Source organism: Pan paniscus, chromosome 10 (genome assembly GCF_029289425.2).
Source record: "Pan paniscus chromosome 10, NHGRI_mPanPan1-v2.0_pri, whole genome shotgun sequence".
Taxonomy (NCBI): Eukaryota; Metazoa; Chordata; class Mammalia; order Primates; family Hominidae; genus Pan; species Pan paniscus.
The window spans coordinates 84456420-84483530 of NC_073259.2; the positions used below are offsets into that span (position 1 = coordinate 84456420).

The following is a 27111-nucleotide window of genomic DNA, read 5'->3' on the forward strand; positions in this document are numbered from 1 at the left end:
AATATAACCCTAAAAATATCATAAATTTTCATGATAAAAATTAATCACACACAAATACATCTAACAACAAGAGGAAGCTAAGGTATTTCAAAAACTATACTTGAGTAGAAAGCTTCACTTTAGTCAGAATTTAAGATAAATTTAGGAATTTAAGATAAACAGATTAAGATAATAAAGTGGTAAGATTAAAGCTTACATTAAACATCAACTTTAATATAGTTACCATTCTGCAAAAAATGAACAAATATCAATATTAATATCTGGGTTTCATTTGGTAAACCCTCAGAGCAATGTGTTTATTTATATAATTTTGTGTTTATCTCAAGTCTAGAAGGGCTTTAATTTTATCAAAGGGTCATAATATTTCTATAATTAAAGCAAAAATTTATGCTGTAAGCACTCAAGATTCCTACTTTACTGAATCATTACTTCTGAAGTTTTAACTGAAGAGACTCTAAGAGAAAATATGGAAAAGCCAAGCTGTTTAGCAGCAGTTACTGAAACCTAAGCTTTCACTACAGAATTGTTTTATTTAAATGAAAGCGGCTTTAAAATGTTAAAATGCCTGGTTTATTTTAATTAAAAGTCTGCAAGAAATTAGGAATGCAAGATTAAACACACAAACCTGGCAATGAAGGAGAAAGTTCATTGTATCCTCCAAATGAAGCATTCCGAACAAGCTTTCGGCCATCAATCCGGGGAGGAAATAAAACAGGCGAAACCCCAGTACAGGAAGAAAATCTACGTTGTGAGCTCTCTTCTTTCATAGCTCAGAAGGTCTATTTAATGTATATGCTCACCCAAAGGCTAATTAGACCAATATGGCAAAGACAGGCTTTTCTCTCACATCCAACTGTAGCAAAACCCACCAGCACAAACAAAGAACACACACATTTAACAGCAAAGGAGAAGGACCAAAGACTGTCAAATCAGCAATAAACAGATAGAGAAAGCCTGACAGAAAAAGCATTAAACCATGCTGCTGATTTTTTAAAAAAAGGAACTGATAAACATGAAAGGCTATTCTACTAATGTTTTACCTTTTTATCAAACCACCCTGCACTGAATTGCTGCTTTAGGAAAACAAAACAAGATCAATACTTAGCAATTCAAGATGAAGCAATAAAGTCATTTTCTCTTCTCAGAAATGCAATCCTTTTATCATATCCATTATGTTTCTGTACTATCCGGCCACACTTCCCACCTCTTCCGACTCCTTCCTTCCCAGCTTTTACTTACTTCAAAGATGGATATAAACATAATGCTTTTTATCTTCCCTGAAGCTTCTAGATTTATATCTAATCTGCAGCTTGCCTCAGCCATGATTAAACATTCATAAGGAAAGATACTCTTTCAAGCACAACGTTGATGGATTCCAACAGTTAAAGCAGAGAATAAACATTTAAGTTTTGCCTCCAGCAGGGATATATGAGTCATTAAGACAGTGTTAGCGCAAACCAATCAACAGAGGAGATTAAAACGACACCATAATGCTGTATGCTCTAACACGTTCCTTGAAGAAAATATGAGCTGCTACTGTTCCTCTTAATTACATTTAAACTGTTCAAAATTTAATTTGAACAGTTTCATTATATCTAAACGGTTCAGTCTATCAATGAGTCTTTCCTGCTTAAAAAAAATTTTTTTAAAAGCAACTTTATTATCACAGTGACAAATGTACTATGTTTAAAACTAAGTGACTAGTATTGACTCCACGTCATTAAATCTAACAGGTACTTTCCTATCCTTATAATGATACCATCTGTTTATACCTAATCTTTAAAATTCCAAAGAATTCTCTCCCAATTATACTAAAATCCATATACCTTACCCTACCTTAATTTGGATTTAAAAGCTCTAGTCAGATGCTCTCTATATATGCCGTAGATTGATTTTTTTGGTTATAATTCTTTCTTTCAATCTGAAAATACACCCACTCAGCTGGACAATAACCATCTGGGTTAAAATTTATTAGTGGCTCATTTTTATAGGTATCTTACCATAAGATCTCAGTATCCTTCCTTACTATGCATTCACTTCAACGCTGGTTCTCTATTCATGCACAACATCTCATATAATCTAAGACTTTGTCCTTACTAGAAAGGACACATGAAAAAGCAAAACTCAATTTCTTTTTTGTTTTTTGGGTTTTTTTTGAGATGGAGTCTCACTGTCGCCCAGGCTAGAGTGCAGTGGCACAATCTCAGCTCGCTGCCACCTCTACCTCTCGGGTTCAAGTGATTCTCCTGCCTCAGCCTCCCAAGTAGCTGGAACTACAGGCACTTGCCACCATGCCTGGCTAATTTTTGTATTTTTAGTAGAGATGGGGTTTCGCCATGTTGGGCAGACTGGTCTCAAACTCCTGACCTCAGGTGATCCGCCCACCTTGGTGTCCCAAAGTGCTAGGATTGTAGGTGTGAGCCACCGCACCAGGCAAAACTCAATTTCTTGTATGTGATATATTCTTTCTTGGGCAAAGGCATTTCAAAATCAATTAATGGAGAATAAGTTTACCACTAATACCCATAACTGCAACAAGTTTGTGGGTTTTAGGGGTTGGTTTGGTTATTATTATTTTTTGCTTTTCTCCATATCATAAAATGTACATTATTATTAACTGTAGACAACAAATAATTATAATTCATGTAATGGTGCTTGCCTTTAAAGGCATAAAGAACATCACAAACAGCATTATGCTAGTATAATAGTTAAGCAGGATTTGAAATTAAACTGCATTCAAATCTCTGTTTTATCTTTCCTAGAAATACTTAAACAGTTTAATTTCTCTGAGTCTTTGTTTTCTCACGTATACAATGCTAATAGTAGTACTGATATTATAGGATTGTTATGAGGATTAAATCAGATGATACACAAAGTCTTAAAAGAGTCTAGGTTAAAATGGCAAAATGAAGATACTGAACAAATGCGTTCCCTCCTAAAACTCAAGTAAAATCAAGAAAAGGGGTATTTTAAAAAAATAAACAAATATCTTATATATCCCAAAAGTTCATATCCAGGAGAGGATATATTAACAACATAAATTTGACACTGCAAAGCTCGAGATGAACAAGTAGTCATGGTCTTGCAGATCCAAGAAAGCCAAATCACAACAGCAGTAATAAAAACTGAAAGTCAACCCTATTTACACCAAATAACCCTTTTGCACATAATTCACAGCACCAAGTTCCTCTGGATCATGAATCAGATAGGCTATTTACGTCAACAACAATACTGGAAGCAGGCCAAAAAATAACCAAAATCTTCAAAATATGAAAGAAAACAAGTTTCAATTTAGAATTCCATACCCAGCCAAACTATCAATTACATATTAGAGTAAAATAAAGATATCTTTAGACATGCAAGGTCTCAAAATTTTATTTTCTATGTACCATTTAAAATCATTTACTACAGTAGCCCTTCTCAGCTGGGGTTCTGCAATAGAATTAAGCCTAATGTACTAAGGCATCCACTGTTCAAGATGAATTAAATTTATCTCCCATGCATCTATAATGTTTCCAACAATGCACTATATCTTTGAGAAACACAGAAAATATTCCTATAGGACTTACTTCTGTCATGAGACTCCAGTTAAGAAAGGCTGTACTGGAAGATAAAACTGTACCAAAATGTGATAAATCAAGAATGCATGGGGTACAGAAACAGGACATCCAATATAAAAGAGGTGTCATTACCAAAAAGTCCCCCTGCCACTGCACCATCTTTTTTGACACATGGGCAAACTGCTTGGGTGAGCTTTGCCCAAGTTCTTTGTTGACACTGGCTTGTCTGTCTGACTGTATGCTGATAAAACTTCTTCTCTGTTCCTTCAAGCTGATGTTTGGATCAGCTGAGAATACTTCCAAAACAATGAAGCATTCTACTTTTTACCTAATCCTGGTTGAACATGGTGAACTAAAAAAGCAGAATATACCTCTCCTGGTCATATTCCTGCCAGGTATCCAGTAATTAAACCACAAGCAATAATGAATCTTGTGTTCCCCAAGACCCACTAATTATCTTGCCAAATGCTTTCTTCAGTTGTTAAACTCTCAAAGAAATCATAACCAAACTCTGGCTCAGAGACTCTTGCTCAGTTTATCTTCCAGCAATGTTGCCCTTTCCTTACCCAACTAGGTTTGTGCTTGCTACTGTTAAATAAGCAGGAGGCCAATGGCCTGAGGCTGTCTCTGTATTTTTAGTTCCTAATAATGAACTGCAAGCTAACTTTGGTATGTAAATGAACAGAAATCTAACTTAGGAGTCTAATATTTGTAACAAATAGGCTGATCTCAGCCAATCATAGCAGCTGAGCTTCAGACAACAAACTAATCAGGCAACAAACTAATCAGATCATGTTCAAATAAGGCAGAAGCCCAGCTGTAGCCAATCATGCTACTTCTGTATTTCTGAGTTCTGTCTATAAATATTCACTGCTTATGTTTCAGAGTGGTGCTCTCTGGACCTCTTCTGGTTTTGAGTGTTGCCCAATCCGTGAATCGTTCTCACTCAAATACACTCTGTTAAATTTAATTTGTCTGAAGTTTTTCTTCAAACACACTCTCAACAGTGTTTAAAGAAATAACCATAAATTGTCTAGATATGCATACATGATGGTAACATTACCAGAAAAAAAGAAAAGGCACAAAAAAGTGAGGATTCTGGTTACCTGGAGCACATAGAAGGCATGTAAAGGGGAAGAGATAAGGATCAGGAGATACATATAAGAACTTCTAAAGTACTAGCAATGATTTCTTCTAAACCTGATATGCTGGGTATGTAAGTATTGGTTTTATTATTATTATATTAACTGTAAATGCATTTTATGTACTCTTCAGACTGCATGAAACATTTCACAGTACATATACATGTAAATGTTTTTTTCTTAAAACAAAGTTCTCAGATTGTTGCTGGATACATAGAAAACATTTCATTGTAAGCTATTATTATGTCCAGGATCTTAATTAAACAGTTCAGAAAAGGCAGATAAGAAAAACAAAATATTACTAAATACCATAATAGCAGGATTTATTTTCCCTTCCCTGTTAGCCACCTGTTACCACTTTATCCTTCCTTCTACTCTTTGAGTAATCCTAACTCAAACCAGTCATCTGCACTCCTTCTCCCACAAGATGTAATCACTGGTGTTTAATTATTTAGAAATTCAAATAAGAAGGCTATCTTTCCTACTTCATCTGAATGGTGGTAAAATAAATGTGGTTTAGCCAAAGATGTACCATAGTTACACCAACTTCATAAAGCTTCCATTAACATTCTTTACGTTAAAGGTTTTAAAATACTTGGTAAGCTCAAAATGCCTGAGAAACTACTTGGCAAACTAAAAAAGTATTATTTCAAGAGAAGCAGTGGAAACAACATTATATGATAGAATATTTCTGGATCCTAAATCTGTTCAATTATTCTCTACAACCTACCTTGCCTATACATCATAGACTTATGAGGATGAAATTATATATGTATACTCGCACATATGTGTATATGTGTATTGTTTTGATCAATTTGATCATTTATGTTACATAAATGTAAAGTAGTAATAAAATAATAACATTACATTTCACATCTATAATTAAAAGAAAACCATTATATTACAATAATCTGAAGACAAGATGTAACTGCTATAGACTAATTTCACAAGGGAAACACAAATACTCTTTTCTTCAATAATTAAAAAAAACTACTAAAAATTTTAATGGCAACTGTTCCTTCAAAATCAAAATCTAGATTATTCTAAAAAGCTAAAGATGTATTTTTAAAACATTATATATACCTTTGTGATTTCAATTTAATTTCAGAATTACTTATAATCACTACAGATTTTTGTAATTTTAAAGTGATACTAAGGACAAAAGAGCATCAACATTGCAAGATCATCATGATAGTTTTAAGTTATGTGAGGTATTTATGTTAGAAACAGATTCTGGTCTATGGATAAACATATACTTATTTAAAAGTGTTTTTCAGGATACAAGTCACCACACATTGTTAAGTTGAAAAATCAGTTTGGTGGGTCACAAACAGTGCTTCTAAAAATTAAATAGGTCAGGATAGAAAATATCAAAGTGCATCCTACTCTGACATTAAAGGGCAAGTTGTTTCATGTTGTTTTAGGCTTTTTACATAATTATTTACTATGTTTTGGGTAGTGATATAAAATGTATTTCTTACAAGAGACCATGGTCCAAATTAGAAAACACTGATGTAAATGATATCTTTCTTCTGAAATTCCTTAACATTAAAAAATAAATAATTATAAAATGTTATTACCACCTTGCCACTGAAGAGACCAACTACGTATATCATATATGGTCTAGTGGCTCTTTCCATTTGAAAATGGTAGACAGAGGCAAATACCATAAAAGGTCATAAGAGTCTCTGGAATCTGCTAAATGCCCAGAGAAAATGCCCAGCCTACATTTCTTTCTATTGAGATAAAAGATTCAGACTGGGGAAGATAGCTCATTGGAAAATTAGAATTTTAATGAGTTGTCTGGACAAATTCCAGACCATCTCTATTTAAGAAAAAAAAATGAATGGCAAATATAGCAGATATTCTGAAATAACATAATTAGTATTTGGAAAAACCCCTTTCAATTCTATAAAATTCTATGTGCACACTCATGATAAAAAACATTGAATTACGTTAGGATGAAAGCACTGTAAGAGTTACACATTTTATCTTGAATCTCAAGATAATAAACCTAGGCTTTAAGAGATTTTAAAATCCTTAAAGCAGCAGGATGAGTTCGAGAAAGATCAAAACATTAAGAACAAAAATCAACCAACACGAATTTAAGAAAGTACTATGTCCAGACACATAGAGAACCACTACTCTATGAAATGAGTATCTGAAGACTGTAGGATACAAATTCAGCAGTAAGTTTCCTTATAGAACATGTGAGTCAAATAAGAGTATAGTTGACACATTAGAGCAGCTCAGGCTTAGTAAACAAGTCTATTCATAACATTAAAATTATCTATAAATCAAGATGCAGCACATAAACCAAAATGGGAGCATATAAATCAAGATGGGAGATAATGAACTTTGCTTTAAAATAGAAAACACAATGATAAGCCTCTCTGTCAATTTGTATCCTCTAATAGAGCAAAGTAGTTTCTTAGCTGTAGTTAGCAAAATCTTACTAATCTTACTAATAATTACATGGCTGCAAATTATACCAAGCAATCTTATTATCGTACATTTCCTCAGAAAACATTGCTGTAGATTCTCCATTATCAGCATTAAATATGTCTCAACATGAAAGCACATGTAAATACACATACAAAAATAAAAGGATAGCTTAAAACAATTTTAGATTAGATAGCATTCTTATCCGTGTACATATATTCATTGCAAGAAGTATACGACCGTACTTTCCTCTGGATAAAAAGTTCTTTATAATTTCATATATATAATTAAAATCATCCAATAAAAATTTAGTGAGCACCTACTATGTGTTGGGTACTATGTTAGGCACAGCTATGTTAGGCACCTTAGTTTCCGCTCTTACTGAGCTTTCAATATGAATGAGTACATGTTCATTATATGTTGACTGAAACACAGAGACATTATTCCCACAAAGTATTAAATGTTATACGAAATGCTTAGGTTTCATATAACAACAATCTATTCACAGGTTTGTGAATAGACTATTCACAAAAATCTATTTAACTAAAAATGTACTAAACTAATAGTACTTATCCATGTAACCATCACAATACTACCTCATAATTAAATAATATAATTTTATAATTTTCATGAGTGTTTCTGTGTATGTTCTCAATAAATTCAAACAACAATGTGACATATAAAAGGAGTATTCTTGTTTTATGTATAAGGTAATCTGGATGAGAGGCACATATTCAAGGTCACACAGCAAATGAGCGACAGAGACAAGATTAGAATTCAGCCATGGGAATAATGCTTACTGTCTCTCTCCTTTCCCTAAGTCAGCCAACACAAATGCCAGTATCAAGCATTTTTTTGTAAGGTGAGACTCACAGACAAGGGTTTTAAAAAAAAAAAAGATGGTACCAGCTGTGACCTGGCTGTAGCCTTACTGATTCATGGTCTACAAGGAGTCGTGCCTGCTCAGAAACTCACTTGGTAGAAACCATGCCCACTAGCACCCCTGGTAACAGGCCTGCTGACTTCCAACACAACTACAGCTCCTCAAACAGCCATGACCCAGCTCCAGCCCCACTCTAGACCTCAAAGACAATCCTGTCCGCTGAGTGACCTCTCTGGGGAACACAGTGGTAATACACCCAACCACATTCTTCTTAATGGACCTACCATCTACAGAATTGACTGAGGCCCTTCTGAATGTGGCCCTATATCATGATTCCACCCCTGCTGAACTGCAGTTCAGAGATAGGCTTGCTTGACCAAGAACCAGGCAGGAACCACATCCACCAATGCCCCAGGTAACAGGCTCACCAATAGCAGATCCAACAGAACCAGCTCCACTCCCACTCAATCACAATGTCAGAGGTAGTACCATGGGTCCAGAAAAATGGCAAAAGGAGGTCTTTATCTGTTGAATTCAGTCTCTAAGGACTGGAGGAGGTATTTGCTCCTTCAAATGCAGACACTAACATCAGTCTACATGAATCACAAAGAATCAGAAAAACAGGACATCACCAAAAGAGGCAAATAAAGCTCTGTAACCAATTCTAAATAAATATCATGAACTGCCTCACAAATAATTCAAAATGATTTTCTTAAAGAAGCTGAATGAGCTACAAGAGAATACAGATAGAAAATCTAACAAAATCAGGAAAACACTGTAAGACTATCTACAACATTTTTCAATGGAAACCTTGCAGGCCAGAAGACAGTAGAATGATATATTCAATGTACTGAAAGAAAATGTTGCCAGCCAAGAACACTTTAAAATGTGAAACTGTCCTTTAAGAATGAAAGGTAAAGACTTTCCTAGACAAACAAAAAATGAGGGGAGCTCATCCCCACTAGACCTGCCTTACAGTAAGTACCAGAGTTCTTCAAGTTAGAATGAGAAGATGCTAAACAACAACATAAAAGCATATGAAAGTATAAATCTGAATGCTAAAGGTAAACATAAAGACAAACACAGAACATTATAATTCTGTAATGGTAGTAAATAAATCACTTTTATTACTAGTAAATAAATTAGAAGACAGAAGTAGTTAGAATAACTATAAAGACAAACTTATTGATAGGAACACAATACAGAAAGTAAAATGTGACATCAAATACATAAGTATGAGGTGGGGGGAGGTAAAATGTGGAGTATCTAAAGACAGCTGAAGTTTGTTATTAGCTTAAAATAGACTGCTATAACTATAAAATGTTTTATGTGAATACCACAATAATCACCCACAAAAAATGCACAATAGATTAAAAAGCTAAAGAGAAAGGAAAGCACACCACTGCCAAAAAAAGAAAAAAAACACACACAAAAAACAAAAAAAACCCACAAAGAAAGAAAATGAGAGAAAGGAAGAAGAGAACTACAAAACACACAGAAATCAATGAACAATATGGCAAGAATAAGTTCTTACTTATCAATAATTGTTTTAAAGTTAAATGGACTAAAATTCCTAATCAAAAGAAATAGAGTCACTGAATGAATTAAAAACAAGACTCAACTATATGCTGTTTACAAGAAAATCAATTTAGATTTTAAAATATGCCTGGACTTTCTGAAAGGGCAGTGGTGGAGAAAGATATTCTATGCAAAGAGTAGAAGTGGCTATACATGTATCAGGAAAAATGGACTATAAGTCAAAAACTGTCACAAGAGACAAAGGCCATTACAATAAAATGGCTAATTCAATAGGAAGACAGAACAACTACACATATATATGCACCCAACTTCAATGCACCTAAATATATAAAGCAAACATGGACAGATATGAAGAAAGAAATAGACAGCAATATGATAATAGCAATTCAACACTCCACTTTTTTTTAGTGGATAGATCAACCAAACAGAAAATGAAAAGAAGTGAACAACATTACAGACCAAATGGACCCAACAGACACACAGAATTTCCCCAACAGCAGAAGAATACATGTTCTTCTCAAGTGAAAATGAAGCACTCTTCAGGATAGATCCTATGTTAGGTAACCAAAAAAGTCTTAAAAAATTTAAAAGATCAAAATAATATCAAGTATCTTTATCACAAAGGAATGAAACAGTAAATAATCAAGTAAAAGTATCAACTACTTACTGTTAAGTAATCAATAACAGTAAGAAAACAGAAAAATCACAAATAGATAAAAACTAAACACACTCGAACAATCATTAGGTCAAAAAGGAATTAAAAGAGAAATTTTATAAACAAGACAAACAAAAAACAGAAATTACTAAAATTTGTGGAACGTAGCAAGAGCAGTACAAAAAGAGAAGTTCATGGTGATAATGCCTACATTTAAAAAGGAATACACTGGCTGGGTACAGTGGCTTATGACTATAATCCCAGCACTTTGGGAGGCAGGAGAATTGCTTGAGCTCAGGAGTTCAAAATCAGCCAGGGCAACCCAGCGGGACCGTGTGTCTACAAAAAATTTAAAAAATTAGCCGGGTGTGGTGGCACATGCCTGTAGTCTCAGCTACCTGGGACGTTGAAGCAGAAAGAGTGCTTGATCCCAGGAGTTTAAAGAAGCACTGAGACGTGATCATGCCACTGCATTCCAGCCTGGGCAACAGAATGAGACTTTGTCTTAAAAAAATAAGAAAAAGAAAGAAAACTCAAATAACCTACCATTATACTTCAAGTAACTAGAAAAAGAACAACAAACTAAGCCCAAAATTAGCAGAAGGAAAGAATAAAAATTAGAGCAGAAATAAATAAAAGGGAGAATAGAAAAACAATACAAAAAGGAGTTTTTTGAAAAGATAAAATCAACAAACTCTTAGCTAGACTAAGAAAAAAGAAGATTCACATAAAATCAGAAAAAATAGATATTACAACTATGAACAACTATACACATGATGTATACTTAATAAAATATTGGCAAACAGAATTCAACAGCACACTGAAAGAATCATACACTATGGTCAAATGGCATGCAAGGATGGTTCAACATATACAAATCAATCAACGGGATGAAAGATAAAACCACATGATCACTTTAGTAAATGTGGAAAAAGCATCTGAAAAAATTCAACATCTATTCATAACAAAAACTCTTAACAAAATAGGTATAGAAGAAACTTATGTAAACACAATAAAGACCACATATGAAATGCCCACTGCTAACATAATAAGCAATAGAGAAAAGCCAAAAACACTTTCTCTAAGATCCAGAACAAGGCAAGGATGCCCACTCTCACCACTTCCATTCAACCTAGTATTGGAAGTCCTAGCCAGAAGAATTAGAAAGAAAAAGAAATAAAAGGTGTCCAACAGGAAAGGAAAAAATAAAACTCTCCCTGTTTGCAGATGACATAATCATACACGTAGAAAACCCTACAGGTTCCACAGAAAAGTTTTAAAACTAATAAACAAATTCAGTAAAGTTGCAGGATACAAAAATTAGTGGTGTTTCTATACATAATGAGCTACTCAAAAAGGAAATTATAAAAACAATCCCAGTTACAATAGCAAAAAAAAAAAAGAATACTTAGAAATAAACAAAAAGAGGTGAAAGATTTATACACTGAAAATTAATAGTGATGAAGGAAATGAAAGAAGACACAGATAAATGGAAAGACATCCCATTTTTGTGGATCAGAAGAATTAATATTGTTAAAATGTCCATCCTATCCAAAAGATCCACAGATTCAAAGCCATCACTATCAAAATCCCAATGCCATTCCTTAAAAAATTACCAAAAAAGGCTGGGTGTGGTGGCTCACATCTGTAATCCCAGCACTTTGGGAGGCCAAGGTGGGTGGATCATGAGGTCAGGAGTTCAAGACTAGCCTGACCAACATCGTGAAATGCCATCTCTACTAAAAATACAAAAAAAATTAGCCAGGCGTAGTGATGTGCACCTGTAATCCAGCTACTCAGGAGGCTGACACAGGATAATCGCTTGAACCCAGGAGGCGGAGGTTGCAGTGAGCCAAGATCATGCCACTGCACTCCAGCTTGGGCAACAGAGTGAGACTCCATTTCAAAAAAAAAAAAAAAAATCCTAAAACTCATATGAAATCACAAAGACCCGGAATAGCTAAAGAAATCTTGATCAAGAAGAAGAAAGAACAAAGCTGGAGGTATCACATTTGCTTATTTCAAAATATATTACAAAACAACAGTAATCAAAATGGTATAGCATTGGCATACAGACAGACATATCGACCAATGGAACAGAAAAGAGAGCCCAGAAATAAGCCCACACATTATGGTCAACTGATCTTCAATCAGTGTGCCAAGAACATACAATGAGGAAAAGATATTCTCTTCAATAAATGGTGGTGGACAAACTGGATACCCACATGCAGAAGAAAGAAATTTGTCCCTTATCTCACACCATATGCAGAAGTCAACTCAAAATGAATTAAAGACTTAAATGTAAGAGCTCAAACCATAAAACTACCAGAAGGAAAAAGGAAAAAAAGCTTCTTGACATTGGTCAGAGCAATGACTTTTGGGATATGACACCAAAAGCCAAGGCAACAAAAGCAAAAATAGGTAAGACTATATCAATCTAGAAAGATTCTGCACAGCAAAGGAAACAATCAACATAGTGAAATGGCAACTGACAGAATAGAAGAAAATATTTACAAACCATGTATCTAATATGGGGCTAATATACAAAATATATTAAAAACTCAACTCAATAACAAAAATTTTAAAAATGAAAACAAACAAAATAACCTAATTAAAAAGTGAGCAAGAGACCTGAACAGGCATTTCTCAAAAGAAGATATACAAATGGCCATCAGGTATATAAAAAATGTTCAACATCACTAATCATCAGGGAAACACAAGTCAAAACCTCAATGAGGTATCACTTCATACCTGCCAGAATGGCCATTATCAATAAAACGTAAGTTAACTTTTCACTAGGATGCAGGGAAAAAGGGACTCTTTGTACACAGAAAATAAATTGGTACATCTATTATGGAAAGCAGTGTGAAGGTTCTTCAAAAGATTCAAAATAGAATTACTGTATGATCCAACAACACCACTTCAGAGTATATATCCAAAGGAAATGAAACCTGTATCTCAAAGAGATATCTGTACTCCCATGCTCACTATAGCATTACTCACAATAGCGAAGATATGGAAACAACCTAAATGTCCACTGCAGAGAATGGATAAACTGAGGTGTTTGTGTATATATCTACGTGTGTGTGTGTGTGTGCATATATATATAAATAGAATATTATTCAGCTTTGAAAAAGAAGGAAATCTTGCCATTTGTGACAACACAGACAATGCTGGAGGACATTACGCTAAGTGAAATAAGCCAGACATGGAAAGACAAATACTGCATGATCTCTCTTATATGTAGAATTTAAAATAGTTGAACTCATAGATGCACAGAATTAGAATAGTGGTTGCTAGAGGTTGGGGAGTGGAGGAAATGGGGAGATATTAGTCAAAGGGTACAAGTTTCAGATATGCAGTATGAATAAGTTCTGGGGATCTAATGTACGCATAGTTAATACTGTATTAAATACTTGAAATTTGCTTAGAGGGGAGATGTTAACTGATCTCACAACACATGCCAAAAAATGGTAATGGTGAGGTGATAGAAATGTTAAGTAGCTTGATTGTGGTGATAATTTCACAAAACACCAAGTTGTACAAGAAATACATATTATTGATATTTGTCAATTACATGCCAATAAAGCTAAAAAATAAAAAGATCGTTCCAGGCAACAATACGATTTGTGGTGGGAAGGGAAAAAAATGAGTGACATCACAATGATGGTAAAGAAAGGAGAGCCTATAGAACCTAAATCACCCTAGTGGGTCTTCCTTTACATATAAGGGCAGTTTGCAAATCAGGGACTCAACCCAAAACTTTCAAAACATCAATTGTTTAAAGAATTCTGCCACTAGAAATCTATGCAAATGTCATATTAGAAAGGGCCTACTACTCTTTCCAGGCACTATTTCTTCTCTATAACTAAGCTCTCAAAACATAAAGAAAATCTTACTCCCCACCATACATATTCAAATGCTCCAAAGGTAACTGGAGTCTTGCAGCCATTCTCTCTAAGCATGAAAACCAAGCTATGAGAGAATATTGAGAGAATATTGCTTATTCTAGAATGGCAAGCCTGAATACTGGTGTCTCCACTCCCTTTCCTAGCTGATGTTTATATATTGGTGCCAATGCTTGCATCTTTTTACTTACCCACCAGAGACTCTATCCAACCTTATGGGCTTTGTATTTGGATATAAATTACTGGCTGCCACACTCCAAAAATTTCCTGAATGATGAGCCTAACATTGTCCTTAAGAAGCTCTTTTGGATCCATGGTTGTAACCATGTTCCAAACTAACTTCATGGTTCATTACTTCATCTAAAAATGTAAGAATTTTCACATCTTTAGCATGTACCCATAATCCTCTCATATGGTAAATAACATAAACCAGTGGTCCCTAAATTTTGAAATTTGTGGACCAGTAAAATTCCACCCCCCCGCCCAATATCTATCAGCATTTTCGTCTTGATAAGACACATTCAAAAAAAAAAGAAAACAAACCTGTAACTACTCACATTCTCCATCAATTCATAAAGGGACATTAAATACCATACATTGGAAAAACTATAATCTTATAATAAAGGACAATGTTTTGAATTGAAGGAACTTAATAAAAAACTCATGATAGTATACTCATTTTTTTCATCTAGTTACAGAACTAGGAAAACACGACAGAAACCAGTAACGGTCCACAAACTATACCTTTGAAAAGAAAGAATAAACATTTATTTTAAATATGATATACACAAGTTTATATAACACATGTGTATTATAAATACCTCCCACTCTTCCAGCCAGAGTTCACCATTTTCCCCAATTCTGTTTATTCATTCCATTGTTTTATCACATATCTATCCCCATTGCCTATAATGCATTAGTAAGTTTTACTTGTTTTTAAACTTCACATAAATGTCTTAACTTTAATTTGTTTCGTAAATTCTTCCATGTTGATTCCTGTAGCTTTAAGGCATTCATTTCATTACTGTATGGTATTCTATTGTATGAATATATTGTAATATTTATTCATTCCACTCATGACAAACATTTAGGTTTAGGTTTTTTCAGGTGTTTTTCTTCTATTACCAACAATTCTGCTGGTACATGTGTGAGAGTATTCCTAGAAGCATAAAAACAAAGGATTAGAGTTTATCTTTAACTTTGCTACATAATGCCAAACTATTTTTCAAAAATGGTTCTACCAATTATGCTTCCATCCGTTGTAAATGGGAATTCATATGGTTTCATATCCTTACTGACACCTGTAATTATCAGACTTGAAAAATTTTTTTGATGTGGTGGGTGGGTATGAAATAGCAATTCATTACTATTTGGTGATTCTTAATGATGTTGAGCATCATTTCACATTTATTGGCCATCCATGTTACCTCTTCTGTGAGGTATCTATTCATGTCTTTTGGACATCTTTCTGGTGAACTTTTTGGTCTTTTTGGTTAATCCATAGGAGTACTTAACTTTCTCTGGATATTAATCCTTTGTTAGTTACATGCACTGCAACGCATCTCTACTCCCACCCTTGCCTGGTTCTGCTTTTCTTCAAGAGTATCTTGACTCTTCTTTGCTCTTTGCTTTCCCTAAAGAGTTAAGAATGGTCTTATCAAGTACTTTGAAAAAAATCCTGTTGAGATATGGATTCAAAATGCATTGAACCTATAAAATCAATGAGAAGTGATGTCACACTGGAAAAATGTTGAATTTTCCTATCGTAAACATGGTCTGTTTATTTAGAATACATAATCTTAGTGTTACACTTTCCCACATAAGATAATTTCATGTCTCTTATTAGATTTACTGTTGTGTATCTTATTTTCTGTTATTTTAAGTAGTGTATCTTGAGTCACATTTTGCTAACCACTTGTTATAGGCACACAGAACTGCAGTTAACATAAATTAAGTAAAACTTCTTCTTTTTTTATTTTTCATTTTTTTTGAGACGGAGTCTTGCTCTGTCGCCCAGGCTGGAGTGCAGTGGTGCGATCTCGGCTCACTGCAAGCTCTGCCTCCTGGGTTCACGCTATTCTCCTGCCTCAGCCTCTCGGGTAGCTGGGACTACAGGCACGCACCACCACGCCCGGCTAATTTTTTGTATTTTTAGTGGAGACGGGGTTTCACCGTGTTAGCCAGGATGGTCTTGATCTCCTGACCTCGTGATCCGCCCGCCTCGGCCTCCCAAAGTGCTGGGATTACAGGCATGAGCCACTGCACCCAGCCCAGTAACTTCTTAATAACTTTTTTTTTTTTTTTTTTGAGGCAGGGTCTCACTCTGTCGCTCACGCTGGAGGGCAGTGGTGCGATTACGGCTCACTGCAACATCAACCTTCCTGTACTCAAGCAATACTCCCACCTTAGCCTCCCAAGTAGCTGAGACTACAGGTGTGTGCCACCATGCCCGGCTAACTTCTTAACAATTTTAATGATTTCTGTGTCAATCAGGGGGTCTGTATAGAACAGTTATCAGTTTGTTTCTTCCTTTACTTTTTATTCACTGGCAAAATTTGAAATATTTGAGATGAAGTGTAAATAGTCCACGTCTTTTTCTCCTTCTAGATTCTAACTTCACATGGTTAGGAAAGATCAAGTCTATTCCTAGTTTGCTAAGAGTTTTTATCGTGAGTAGATGTTAAAATTTTCAAATATGTTTTCTTTATTAGTAGGATGATAACAGTTTTCCTTCTTTGTTAAAGTGTTAAGTGGAAATCATAGATTTTCTAATATCAAACCCATCCTTGCACTCCTGGAACAACCCTGATGTGAGTACAATGTTTACCTTGCTAGATTCAGTTTGCTAATAATTTTTGAACTTCTGCGTCTAGGTTCATGAACAAGAAATGTCTTATAATTTTTTTCTCTTGCAATGTCCTTGCCTGCTTTTCATATAAAAGCCTGATTTAAGGAATGTTTCTTTTTTCATTTTATCAGTTCTAAGATTTCACCAACTACAGGCTATATTCCTGACTTCAGAGAGCTCATAAAATACAGGGGGAGGTGGAGAGATTGATGGCAATTATAAGATATATAGCACACAGGCCGGATGCGGTGGCTCACGCCTGTAATCCTAGCACTTTGGGAGGCCGAGGTGTGCAGATCACGAGGTCAGGAGTTCGAGACCAGCCTGGCCAATATGGTGAAACCCCATCTTTACTAAAAATACAAAAATTAGCTGGGCATGGTGGCACACGCCTGTAATCCCAGCTACTCAGGAGGCTGAGGCTGGAGAATCGCTTGAACCCAGGAGGCGGAGGTTGCAGTGACCCAAGATCATGCCACTGCATTCCAGCCTGGGCGACAGAGTGAGACTCCGTCTCCAAAAAAAAAAAAGATATACAGCACACATTCCAAACTCAGAATGATTTTAAAAAACTGTTTAACAATGACAATGACCAAGAGAGATTGTAAAACACCATCAATTTAAGATTCAACTCAATTTCAGAGATGACAGAATATGTATGTGCTGGGGGGGGGAGAGTGTTTTTATAATCAATGAAATGCAGTACTAATGTGAAATTAACTTTTTTTTTCCCTAAAGGCTTGGTAGGATTTGTTTGTAAACCTGAGTTTCATGTTTTCTTTGTAAAAGTAATCTGTATTACTAATTAGGTTACTTTAAAGATTATAAAAATCACTAGAATTTTCTAATTATGGAGTCAGTTTTGGGAAATCATCTTTCCAGAAATCTGTTCATTTCATTAAGTTTTTGAAATTTATTGGCTTAAAGTTGTTTATAATATCTTTTAAACATCTACTTGTATTTTTAGTTGTGTCCCCTTTCATTCCTAATGTTTCTTTTTCCCCTTAAGCTTGCCAAAGGTTTGACAATTTTATTAGCCTTTACAAACAACCATCATCTTTCCTGATCTCAACCGTGTCTTGCCTTCTATTTAATTAACTTATTATCTTTATTATTATTTCCTTCCCTGTTTACTTTGGGTTTATTCTATTATTCTTTTTCTAGTTCATTACTTCTGAGCCTTTCTTCTTGCCAAATATCAGCATTAAGGCTATTATTTTTTAGATTTCCTGCTTGGGAATTGTGGGGCCTCCTTAATCAGACAGTTGTTGTCTTTCAAGAATTCTGAAAGATCCTCAGCTTTATCTCTTTTAAAAATGACTCTCACCCATTAAATTTCATTCTGTAACTGACAGTTCCAACTGATGCAGACTTTATACAGCTGCACAGTAGGTACCTCATGTGGATTCTCTCTGATAATGGTTCGTTATCCCACGTATTGATGATTTTTTTTTCACATCACCGCCAGCATCTGGTGGTGACGGTATTTTAGATTTTAAGCTACTCTTTCTTACAGGTGCACAATGGCATCTCATTTTAATTTTTTATTGATTTTAAATTATGAGCTCATATACACGTCTTTGAAGTCTGTGTTTAAAATACTCTTCTCTAAAGAAGATTTGTGTCAGTTCTTCCAGGCACTTGTGTATACTAATAACCCAAACTGTTTTAAACTAAACTGAAGGGTGTTTCTGCCACAGAGATAATATGGATTTTGACCCCAAACTCATATAAATATGTGCTTGTGTTTAGAATTTCTCAAGGAAGACTCTCCCCTCCCATCATTTCACCTAGAATCAAGACCAAGACAGGCAAATATAGTCTTCCTCTGTGGGTATGTTATCCAGTTCATTAACTAAGTACGTTACCCTTCAGGACCTCTAATTTTATGAGGAGAATCTTCAATCCAAATTTCCATCATGAATGGGCCACAGTCTTTTACTCCTTTCTCTTGCTAAAACTCAAGCTTTAGACCTTCAGAAATTAGCAGATGCTGGCTCCAGAGCTCATCACCTCTAGAGTCCCACTTTCTCAATAATTCTGCCCCTCCTGTTAATTCCCTTATTTTACTGACAATTCACATTGTAAATTTCTAAGACATTTTACTTCGTATTTTGATGTTCTTACTAGAAGGATTTTCTCTGAACATCTACTTTGCTATGTTACTGGAACTGAAAGTTCACTTACATTAAGCTTTCATATTTCCTTATAATGTTTCCCTACTTCTTTCCCCTATATTTCCCAATTACAAATTAAACTCATGTGGGCAGGAGCTGCGAAAATCATCTTTGCACTTGCTTTCTACTACAGGACTATTTACAAGCAGGCTAAATGAAAGTCAGCTTGAAAGAGGAGACTCGGAAAATACTGAATTCCCCAGGGGATATTGGGCCATCTGTCAAAAACAACCTTCCTTTACCTGGAAATAGATCAACTTGCCAAGATTTCATTGTTTCATTCTTAAATAAAATTTATGTATGTTCAAAGTTACAACAACCAAAAAAAAAGAAAAAATTCTATGAAGCTGTTTACTTTCTCTCAAAAATTATACAAATATTACTTAACAATTCTACTGATATTACTTGGCTACATATTTATTAAAAATACAGAAAGTCCTCTCTAGGCCTCAGGTAAGAAAAACAAAATTGTAGTAGTCAACTCTACAGATAAAACTTTTACCACTCTTGCTAAAAAGGAGATTTCAATTGGTCCGACTTGCAAAACATAGAAGGCTAAATCCCAACAGAAAAGAGCTAAGAAACGAGTACAGGTAATAGTTGATCATTTTTTAATGTTATGTTAAGTTAAAAAATATATAAAAGAACATTTTTTCAAGGAAAAAATACTCCTTATTTGTGACATCTTAAAATCAAAACGATTGAACCCATGGAGATACAGAGTAGAAGGATGGTTACTGGAGGCTGGGAAGAGTAGTGAGAGGGTGGGGTGGGAAAAGCTGGGGACAATTAATAGGTACAAAAAAATAGCATGAATGAATACAGCCTAGTATTTGATAGCATAACAGGGTGACTATATTCAATAATAATTTAATTGTACATTTTAAAGTAACTAAAACAGTATAATTGATTGTCTGTAACACAAAGGATAAATGCTCGAGGAAATACATAACATATTTTCCATGATGTGATTATTAGGCATTGCATGCTCGTATAAAAACATCTAATGTACTCCATAAATATTTATACCTACTGTGTACCCACAAAACTTAAAAATTATAAAAAAAATTCTTTGGTGTTCTTAATGTTCACCTTTCTGCTTTGTTAAAGAAGCAATTAATAAGGCCGGGCAAGAATAAGACAGCTGCCCCCCATCTTTGTAAAGATACTTAAAGCTGAATTATTCATTCTTACTTTTCAATAAATGCTTTCAAAGTATTTCAGTTTCTCCTGTAGGAATATAGGGACAGTTGAACAAAGATACCATAACATTTTATAAGAGATTTAAAAAAAGATTTTATTTTTATATCCTGAATTTGCCAAATATTATATTCTCTTTCATTATTCAATAGGTATTTTCATAGTTCTATGAAGCAACTACCCAAAGACAAGGAACTTCAAAACAGAAAACAACCTATTTTTAAAAATAACTTGAAATCTAAATTACAGATATTTAATGCATTAAGGATTTCAAAACTCAGAAGAAAATTAGCATAATCTGTAATTATACTATTTCTAAAGAAAACAACCTCTGGCTACAAACCAAAGCACAGCATTTTGGGGAGAAATTAAAGATAATGGAGGGGTGGGTCTAACTACAAGCCCTCTTTCAGGTAAAACAATTTTCCAAAATATAACATATTCAAGAACACATTTGTTATATGTGTACAGTCCCACATATGTTCAGAATTGATACTAGAAATGTCTTAACAAGACAGGAGGAACTGCTTCAATTCATGGAGGAAAGTGATTTCTAGGTCTTTCTTATCTGTGAACCACTTAAATGAAGGTATTCCATGTTAGTCACCTCAGATTATACCAGTAATGTGTATAATGTGTAACGCTGTCACCCTGGGGAATCTGGTACAGTATCTTCACATCAGTAAATTGTATGAAAGAAAATCTCCTTTGAAGTTTTCTATGAAGTAGTGGATATTGACTTATCATATTTTTAGTGCTGCTAGAGCATTTAAAGTGAAGGGACTTTGCAGGTTTAAGAGAACGTACTAAGGGATAAGAGACACAAAACTAAAAATAGATATTTTAATTTGAGCCTAGCTAAACCAAGCATAGTCTGTTAATTTTGATAAAACTGATTAAGCAGGTTAAAGTTTTTGTTTTAAAAGTTTTAAAATTTAAAACATTTAAAAACTAGTTTGAAATGGACTCATTTGTAAGTTTTAGTAAAGCAATATTATATATTCTCTCACAAAGCACTATAACTGAAAGATGGTTTTTTAAAAATAAAAACATACAAAATAGCTTTTTACAACCAAGAATGAGAGTAGCTACAAGGTAAGTTATAGTATTTCATGAAGCTTTGATAATAATCTCAAACATGACACAGAAGAATGTGTGTCATGTTTGCCTATTTGCCCATGAGATGAGCTATAATTTAGTCTCCAGGCTCCTTTGGCATTGTCCTTAGTTAAAAGCAGAGGAGGAAAGGGTGAACGCGAGCCTAATTAATCTACATTTCTGTCTTCTTTTTCATTTTTTTGAGACAGAGTCTTGCTCTGTCACCCAGGCTGGAGTGCAGTGGCGCGATCTTGGCTCACTGCAACCTCTGCCTTCCAAGTTCAAGTGATTCTCCTGCCTCAGTCTCCCCAGTAGCTGGGACTATGGGCATGCACCATCATGCCTGGCTAATTTTAATATTTTTAGTAGAGATGGTTTCACCATGTTGGCCAGGCTGGTCTCAAATTCCTGACCTCGGGTTATCTGCCCGCCTTGGCCTCCCAAAGTTCTGCTATTATAGGCATGAGACACTGCACCCGGCCCTTACATATCTGTCTTTCTTAATAAACAATTGAAATATGTTCGGCTCAAATAAATCAAAACAAATACCATCCTCTTTAAGAGACTATAATTTTACTTAAGGTAAAATTATTTTAAAGTAAACTGATACTAAGCCTTTGAATAAGGAACACAATCTGGAAAATACATAATTTTTTGAATAATCTAATTCACCAAAATCTAAACATATAACAAACAAAAATGTATTTTGATGTGTGTGGGGTAAGGAGAGTCAGTCTCCCCAGCTCTTAAAAAAAATCCTAAAACAATAGAACAAAACCAGAGTGCAAAAAACTTTAGAACAGCTTTTAAAGAATGATGAGCTACATTAAGTTGGTATGAGTCAACATACATAACAGAGATTCAGCCAGAAACATGAATGAGAATAGATGAAATTCTTAAATTGATGGTAAACAATCATTCATTTATTATGCATGTAATTTAAGGCATTTAACTCTCTTTACAACACTGCTTGAAGAAATCAAACATACCTATTATAATAACAATATAAAGCAGCATATTGTGAAATCCCCAAAGCAGTGATATAAGAATTTTGAAAACTGAGATAACAATATCACCTAAGAAAGCCTTACAAAAGAGAACAGATTTAAACTACACCTTCTAGAATGAGAAGTATTTGGATAAGCAAGTAGAAAGGAGAAGCACATTCCACAATAGAAGACCAGCACAAATAAAAGTACAGTCTCACTGGGAAACAGTGAAGAAAGCTATCTAGCTGGGTCCACGATGATGAGAAACACAAGATGAAATTGGAAGAGTACGGTAAAATCAGACATACTAAGAACCTTGACTACCAAAGATATGGAAGCCTAAATTTATGCTCTCAATTGCTGGTTTCCACTTGCTGGTCCAGATGTTGCTACATCAGACACACTTGGAGAGCTTTATAAACACATTATGTTACTGAGCCTCACTCTTAGAGATTCTGAAAGAGTGGAGTGAAATCTATATCTAAGCAAAGCTTCCAGGTGACTCAGATATAGCCAGATGTAGGTGCTACTGCTCTAAGCAACAGTAAGCCACTGCCTTTTTGAGAATGAGAGGGACATAAATGTAGCCATCTCATTAGTTTTTTTATAGTTAAAAGCTTTAATAATAAAAAGTGGTACTTTCACTTAAAATTTTATATTTCTCTTTTATTCATATTATTTCCCTCAGAGATCTACTTCATAGGATCCATGTGTTCTCTGGTCATACACACCTATAAGAACCCTGAACCCATCATAATCTCACCAAAATATGTAAAAAATAATTTTTTGTTTGGTTGTTTTGTTAAGAAAGATGAACTGGTATGTTGGAGGGCAAGGTTCTAATAGCAGTTAAGAGGCTGTGGTACTACTCAGTAATGCAGGCATAAAATGATAGAGATCTAACCAAGATGGTAAAAGTAAGAATAAAAATCAAGAGATAAATCAGAGCCTTGACACTTTATAACTTCTAAAAGAAAACACAGAAAGTATCCTTTGCAACTTTAGAGTAGGCAAAACTTTCTTTAATAGGAAAAAAGTTTGAATCATAGAAAAAACTGATAAATTGGGCATCAATGAAATTAAAAACATCTGCTCTTAGAAAGAAAGCATTAAGAAAATAAGAAAGCATGCCAAGACTGGAAGAAAGTACTCTCAATACACATGGCTATCAAAATGATATTAAAATGTATTAAAGAACCTTTAAAACATAATAATACAAACAAGACAATTTTCAAATGGGCAAACATATGAAATGATACTTTGCAAAAAGAAGATGTAAAAGATGGCCAATGAGCATATGAGATGCTCAAACATCATCAGTAATGAGGGAAATGTAAACTGAAACCACAATATACCACTAAACACCTACTGGAATGACTAAAATAAAAAAGATCAAGGATGTAGAGCCACTGGACTGCTCACACACTGCCTAAGAGGAATGTAAGAATGGTCCAACTACTTTGGAAAATGGCTTGTCCATTTCTTATAAAGTGAAACAAACACTCCCCATGATTCAGCAATTGCACTCCTAGGTACTACCCCCAAAAAAATATATCTCCAAAGCATTGTATACATAATGGAATTCTATCAAAATACTCGAGTCAAAGTTTGAAAAATTTGAACCTCCAAAAATATGACAAAATTGACTGGAACTTAAAAAGTCTGAGTTTAAGTTCAAATTTTAGCTCTATTACATACTATGTAGACTTGTAAACCTTACCAACTGCTCAGTTTCCTCATTTGTAAAATGGGGGGAATAATGATTTATATACCATAAAGTCCTCGTAAGAATTCCATGAGCTAATGCATATAAAAGCCCTCAGAGACATGAGGACCTTTAAATGTTATGCACTATATTATCAATAAGCTTTTGGAACTCTAATTCTTTCCATTCAGAAGCTAAAATGCTGATCCTGAGTACTTGAGATAAGGCAGATACATCAGAGGTTTTCTGGACATTGGTTTATCTCCTCCAGCAGTTAATCTTCACCATGACCAAAAGCTAACAGATAATCTTATTTCAAACAAACCTCCTACACATGAAAACTGTGATATGGAATTTCAGTGGATAAACCAGAGGAAGGTATTTTGCTTTACAAAAAGCCAATGACTTTTAAAGAAGTACATCTATTATGTAATTTACTCTAAAAATATTAATTTATTCATAAACTTACCTAGGAACATTTAAGTGCAAATATATGACTAACACCGTGGCTGCTTTAAATTAGAGGGTTATATATGGGCCATCCATACTAAAAGAAGTTCTAAATGAGCCTCTAAAAGATACTGAAGTATAGCAAAGCCTAAAATGTCAGCCTTCAATCCAAATGGAATCATTTTTTATTTAAAATACTGATGACAGTAATGATAATAATTGTTATTATTATATCAGCGATCATGTGTGGTTATCATCTACCAGGTGCTAGGCTTTATATACATATTAATTCATTTTAAAACTTAATAAAATCCTATGTGCTAAATACTATTATCTTCACTTTACCAATGACTGAAACACAATGAATATATTAAAATCCATGAGTTCCTCATGATATTTAAAAAACTTAAAAGGCAAAAAGAATTTGTCACCACTGGAAGTAGACTTCACATTACGCCTTCAATCAAAAAATTAATACTTTGCAGTAAACAAATACCCACACAGCCTACCTTTTCTGTAGGAACTAACTATATTTCACATTTACCAAGTAACCCTAAGTGATGATCTCGTCTTTAAAGATTTCATTAACACATATAACAAGAATGACAGAATTATAAAATCACCATTTTTCAACTCCTAATATTGTAACTGATTCAGTTAATGATCATCAAAGGATTCAAACATCTTGCAGTAAAAAGTTGATGGGGGACACGATTTTTGCAAGGTGCCAAATATATCATCTTTATCTTCACTTTCAAGTCATAAAGAATGAAAAGATGCAACTTTCAATGAAGAGAATCAGGCTATCCTCACCTAAATCTACCAATCTTGTATCACTAGCAGCAGGACAATCAGATATTAAGTGAATTCTTATATGATGCAGCATGAAGTACTACACACTCCCTACAAAGTATTCTTGCCAAAAATGCTCTAGCTAGATATAATCGAGCCTTTGCATTTAACTTCTAGTTTACAGAAAATATAGAAGATACAGAAACAAATTAAGTAATACCGCAAAGATGTAATCAAACAATCTAAAAAAGTCAAACACTCTATAGGACATTGGCCTAGATCCATTTTTTTTTTTTTTTTCCTGAGATGGAGTTTCACTCTTATTGCCCAGGCTGGAGTGCAATGGCGCGATCTCGGCTCACTGCAACCTCTGCCTCCCAGGTTCAAGTGATTCCCCTGCCTCAGCCTCTCAAATAGCTAGGATTACAGGTGCCCGCCACCACGCCTGGCTAATTTTTTTGTATTTTTAAGTAGAGATGGGGTTTCACCATGTTGGCCAGGCTGGTCTCGAACTCCTGACCTCAGGTAATCCACCCGCCTTGGCCTCCCAAAGTGCTGGGATTACAGGCATGAGCCACTGCACCCGGTCAGCCAAGTTTCTTAAAACCGTCAAAGACACAAAAGAAAACAAAAGTAAACAAGGAGACTCTTTAGGATTAAGGACGTAATGACATAACCAAATAAGATGTATGGACTTTATTTGGTTTCAGCAAGCCTACTGTAGAAAGATTTGGGGAAAACTAGGCAAAATTTAAATATAGACTAGGTGTTAGGTTATGTTAAGCAATTATAATCAGTTTTGTTAGATGTAATAAAGGTTTTATGGTTACATAAGAAAATGTGCTCATTTTTTAGAGACACACTAAGTATTTTGGGGTACGTCATGAAGTCTGTAATTTACTCTAAATATTCACGCTGTACCCTAAATAAATGAAACAAACAAAACAAAAGGTTAATAACTCCTTACATCTACACAATGGGTATATTAGTGTTCACTGTACTCTTTTTTTAACTTCCCTGTTTGCCAGAAAACATTCATAATAAATATAAACAAGTGTAGTTTTAATTATTAGTAACTAACCCTTTTGTTGGTTCATTAACTCCTAAGTTAAAGAATTCCTCTAAATATTCTAGTGCACAGATACATGCATCAGAGAAACCATATCTATTATAGCCAAAATTCTGATGCATAGTGCAAAAAAAAACCAGGTCGGTTGCATTGTTTCAGAATTTTATCTTAATGAAGCTTATTTATACCAGAGTGTGTATCATATATCGTTTTTCAGGTCTTCCAAAAAGCATTTTGGCAACAAAAATGCTAACTTTTCAAAAATACAATCAACAACTAAGCAATATATGTTATAGTAATTATTTTCATCTTGATACATAAATTTTTATAGTTCCTACCATGCTATATGAAAGTGTTTCCATCTAATATATGACTAGATAAACATTTTCTATTGAAATAAAGTAGAGGATGGGTGCGGTGGCTCACGCCTGTAATCCCAGCACTTTGGGAGGCCAAGGTGGGCGGATCACAAGGTCAAGAGATCAAGACCATCCTGGCCAACATGGTGAAATCCCGTCTCTACTAAAAACACAAAAATTAGCTGGGCATGGTGGCATGCGCCTGTAATCCCAGCTACTCAGGAGGCTGAGGCAGGAGAATCGCTTGAACCCGGGAGACGGAGGTTGCAGTGAGCTGAGATCGCGCCACTGTGCT

At 34.6% G+C, this 27111-nt stretch overlaps 1 protein-coding gene across 7 annotated transcripts in view; it reads right to left on the reverse strand.

The window, feature by feature from the left end:
• Window positions 1-27111, reverse strand: part of OSBPL8 (oxysterol binding protein like 8) — a 208020-nt gene that overhangs the window by 70072 nt on the left and 110837 nt on the right. The window contains exon 1 of one of the 7 annotated variants that reach the window (XM_024931127.5): window positions 626-26905. The exons of the other annotated variants lie outside the window; for them this stretch is intronic. Within the exon in view, the coding sequence (XP_024786895.2) occupies window positions 626-767 (142 nt within the window). The 5' untranslated portion in view covers window positions 768-26905. Of the gene's footprint in view, window positions 1-625; window positions 26906-27111 lie in introns of those variants that run through there. 7 annotated transcript variants of the gene reach the window in all.